At 40.7% G+C, this 4,314-nt stretch overlaps 1 protein-coding gene across 1 annotated transcript in view; it reads left to right on the top strand.

The window, feature by feature from the left end:
* The first annotated feature begins 6 nt into the window (after nucleotides 1-6).
* The window catches only part of LOC107555801 (U4/U6 small nuclear ribonucleoprotein Prp3-like), a 22,683-nt gene continuing 18,375 nt past the window's right edge, over nucleotides 7-4,314 (top strand). Inside the window, exons 1-7 of the mRNA XM_016238705.1 lie at nucleotides 7-199; nucleotides 384-502; nucleotides 578-765; nucleotides 867-1,033; nucleotides 1,330-1,412; nucleotides 1,555-1,698; nucleotides 1,991-2,094. Coding sequence (XP_016094191.1) covers nucleotides 39-199; nucleotides 384-502; nucleotides 578-765; nucleotides 867-1,033; nucleotides 1,330-1,412; nucleotides 1,555-1,698; nucleotides 1,991-2,094 — 966 coding nt within the window. The 5' untranslated portion in view covers nucleotides 7-38. The remainder of the gene's footprint in view (nucleotides 200-383; nucleotides 503-577; nucleotides 766-866; nucleotides 1,034-1,329; nucleotides 1,413-1,554; nucleotides 1,699-1,990; nucleotides 2,095-4,314) is intronic.

Below are 4,314 nucleotides of genomic sequence, written 5' to 3'. Positions count from 1 at the left end.
CGACCCAGTCCATCGCTCCCTCCCAGGCTGCTAACTTCATGAATGATGCTATAGAGAAAGCCCGCAAGGCAGCTGAGCTGCAGGCCAAGATCCAGTCCACACTGGCTATGAAACCCGGAATTCTGGGTGCTTTGGGAAACACAGGGCCACATAACCTGGTAGCCCTGGCTAACCTGCATGCCATGGGCATAGCACCACCGTGAGTGTTGTATACACCTAAAATTAACCTTAGAAAGGGCATGTAGACATTTTCGGCAGCTCTAGAGAAGAATATTGGAAACAAACATGTTTTCAACATTTTTATTACATATCAATAGGTTTTAATGTTTAGAAATAATTTATTGCTAAAAAATAGTTTGTGAAGTTTTATCATTTTCTTACAGTAAAGTGGAACCACGCGAGGTCACAAAGCCAACACCCCTCATTTTGGATGAGCTTGGACGAACTGTTGATGCCAGTGGGAAAGAAGTTGAACTCACACATCGTATGCCCACTCTAAAAGGTACCATGTGCTGCCACAGAAATATGAATCTCTCACTGTTCGTTGTTACTAATGTTTGTTTGTTTTTCTCTCTAGCCAACATCAGAGCAGTGAAGAGGGAACAGTTTCGGCAGCAGTTAAAGGAAAAGCCCAGTGATGACCTGGAATCCACGTCTTACTTTGACCCACGTGTGGCTATCATTCCTGCTCAGAGAGCCAAGAGAGGGTTTAGATTCCATGAACAGGGACGCTTTGAGAAGATCGCCCAGCGCATACGCACAAAGGTAGATAACAGCATGGCTTTTTATTTTTGACTCTAAAAACTATACATTAAAATGGCTTTGCGCAATAACAAGTGAGAAACAATATTATCTCCTTTTTTCAGGCTCAGTTGGAGAAACTACAGATGGAGATTTCTCAGGCTGCCAAAAAGACAGGCATACAGGCCTCCACTAAACTGGCTCTTATTGCCCCCAAGAAGGAGTTGGGAGAGGGGGAGATTCCTCACATAGAGTGGTGGGACTCCTTCATTCTGCCTTCCCAAATAGAACTGTAAGAGCCAACAGCTTTCAGATCTTTCAGCTTTTAGACGTCAATAGACAATTATATATCATGTAAATTGCATTAAAAATAAATGGTTTTAAATGAAATGGTTGAGCCAACTGTAAATGTCATTTACTTGCCATCATGTCTTTCCAAAACCATATGACTTTCTTCCTGTGGAACAGTTGTAAAGAATTCAAAGTGCCATTTTCCATACAATCTGACATTCATGTTGTTCCTTTTGATAATTAATAACAGAATTTAGTGAAAGTTTTCTTATCACATTTTTCTGTTCTTTTTCTCAGATTTGCACATACAAATTTTGATGAGGTGGAGATGCATGGAGTCACCAACCTAGTTGAACACCCAATTCAGATGGCCCCACCAGGTATTGATACATACATGGACACATCAAAACCTTCTACAAACAGAAACTGGTTAAATTTCAAAAGACACATTAATCTGAATTTTTTTTAACTAACATTTTCTGTTTTTATTACTGTCTCTCTCTTTTTGCTTCTCTTTCTCAGTGGATATAGACAAGCCAGTGACTCTGGGTGTGTATTTGACCAAGAAGGAACAGAAGAAGCTAAGGAGACAAACACGCAGAGAAGCCCAGAAAGAGTTACAGGAAAAGGTCCGATTGGGGCTTATGCCTCCACCTGAACCTAAAGGTACGTTACCAGTTAGACACCAGTCACACAAAGGAGGTTTAAAATGTATTTAATGTTAACCTACCAGTCAAAGGTTTGGGCACACCTACATTCTTTATTACAGTTGTTTTTCAGTTAAAGATTTTTCACATCATAACTTAAAATAACACACACACGTATATATATATATATATATATATTTATTTATTTATTATTTTTTTTTTATTAATTTTTTTTTTTTTTTTTGATGTAGCAGCTTCACTACAGCTTTGTGCTTTATTTATCTTATTATTATGTTCCTGTTTGTGTGCAGTGCGGATCTCTAATCTGATGAGGGTCTTGGGGACGGAAGCTGTGCAGGACCCCACTAAAGTGGAGGCTCATGTTAGAGCACAAATGGCAAAGAGGCAGAAGTGAGTAATTTCACATGCACAAAGTATTAATATCAAAGCCACAAGTACCATATTTTCTGGAAAATAAGTTGCACTGGGTTAAATTTGCGTTTTTGAGAGAGAGAAAACAGATCAATCACAACAGTTTGCAGTGTTTCCCCTGCCATTATATTAGGGGGGCAGCCCGCCCCCGCCCCCCTTGAAGGTCAAGTGAATTTTATTTAATTATATTTTCTCTATAGCGCCAGATCACAACAGATGTCATTTAAAGTTACCTTTCCTATAGAACAGGTCTATACCTTGTTATTTTATTAAGCAAACTAAATAGCCTTATGTTATCTTATTTACAGGACAGCATATAATTTCGGTCTAAGTTATGGTCGCGGTCTCTGCATCACGCACAGCGGAGTAAGCTTTTCAGATCACAGTATGGTGCATTGTAATTTTATTCTAAGCTCAATTAAAGGGGTCATTTGATGCGATTTCAAGTTTTCCTTTTTCTTTGGAGTGTTACAAGCTCTTGGTGCATAAAGCAGATCTGTAAAGTTGCAAAGACTAAAGTCTCAAATCCAAAGAGATATTCTTTATAAAAGTTAAGAGTCAGCCACACCTACCTAAAACGGCTCGGTCTAACACGCCCCCACATATCTAGGTCACTATGGTGAAATATTAGCATAATGCTGACCAAATGTGCATGCAAAGAAAGAAGGCGTGGTTTCAGGAGCAGCAGTCGTGTTGATGCAGCCATGTCAAGGAGACGCTGTGTTTCTTTGCGAAAGCAAAAGCACTTTATTTGCCTTCTGGAAGTAGATGCAATTAGGAATCATTGATCATTGGTTAAGATTTATTTACAACAGAACAGCACAACCCAGATGTTCAAATTTGTGCAACGCATTTTATGGACGACAGTTTTTTGAACCTAGAAGAGCACAAAGGCTATTTCTAAAAAAAAGTGTAAATTCCGACTTTGCTATGACAATCTGGCGCTTCTGAATCAGCGACTGTACGTATGTTTTGTTTAAGTATTTGTTATTGACTGTTCAAATGCGGAGTTTTGCGCTGCGCAGAGTAATGCAGTGTGTGTGTGTGTGTGTGTGTGTGTGAGGGGAACAGGGTCACATCACAGCAGTGAACAGCCTGTCAGAAATCATAGCACATCAGCTGTCTTAACCGCGGCTTGTGTACTGCACCATCACTGTGTCTGTCACGCGACTCTGTTGCCCTTTCGGGCTTGAACTGATGGTAAAACTAACAACATTATTAACTGTCTTGATATTTACTTTGAAAGTTGACGCTCGCGATTATGGTAAGGAGCCTTACATTTCCGACGCGTGCTTGCAGTGTTCGGCCAATCACAATGCACTGGGTCAGCTGGTCAATCAGAGCAGACTGCGCTTGTCAAAGGAGTTTTTAATGTTTCTAAATTATTAAATTTAGATTGTGGCTTGTTATCTCTGGATCAAGAGAATGCTTTCGATCAAGTTGAGCATTCTTATTTGTCGAACACTTTAGCCGCTTTTGGTTTCTGTAAAAAATGTGAAGGTATGATCAGAGTACTCTATTGTGATGTTGAGAATGCACTGAAATTTATGGTGGCTTATGTGCTTCTTTTCGGGTTCTTAGGGGTGTCAGACTTCAACAAATAAGAATAAATATATGTGGCTTGTGTTTACCAAATTGTAGTAATAATAATGTTCGTTTGTCAGCTTATGCTGATGATATTGTGGTGTTGATCAGTAAACAAAGTGATGTGCAGTCTTTGCTTAACTTAATCAAAGATTTTAGAATACTGTCTTCTGCTAAGGCTAATTGGCAAAAAAGTAATGCTTTATTGTTAGGTCAATGGTCAAATGTGACACCTTGTCTTCCTGATGGGTTGTGTTGGGGCAGGGGAGGCTTAAAATATTTAGGAGTATTTGGGAGATGATGGTGTTTTACAGAAAAATTGGGAGGGGGTGTTGGAAAAAGTCAAAGGGCGCTTGGATAAATGGAAGTGGTTGCTACCAAATATGTCCTACAGAGGGCGGACTCTTATAGTCAACAATTTAGTCGCTTCCTCATATAAGCACAGCAGTTTTGAAAGGGGTCTGTATCCTCACGCGTTCACTGGGATGCGGACGCTGCACGGTGGCCCCCCACCACCACATGCCAGATCAACCCTGACCATGTTTGGGGGTCCGTACCCCCCCCCCCCCCCCCCGGGGGCGCCCCGGCCCCCCACCAGGGTTTGGGCCCCCAAAAACAA

The sequence above is a fragment of the Sinocyclocheilus grahami genome, unplaced genomic scaffold (assembly GCF_001515645.1).
Source record: "Sinocyclocheilus grahami isolate Dianchi unplaced genomic scaffold, SAMN03320097.WGS_v1.1 scaffold545.1, whole genome shotgun sequence".
NCBI classification, from domain to species: Eukaryota; Metazoa; Chordata; class Actinopteri; order Cypriniformes; family Cyprinidae; genus Sinocyclocheilus; species Sinocyclocheilus grahami.
The sequence above is the reverse complement of the archived record's forward strand: the minus strand, read 5'-3'. Positions and strand labels throughout refer to the sequence as shown.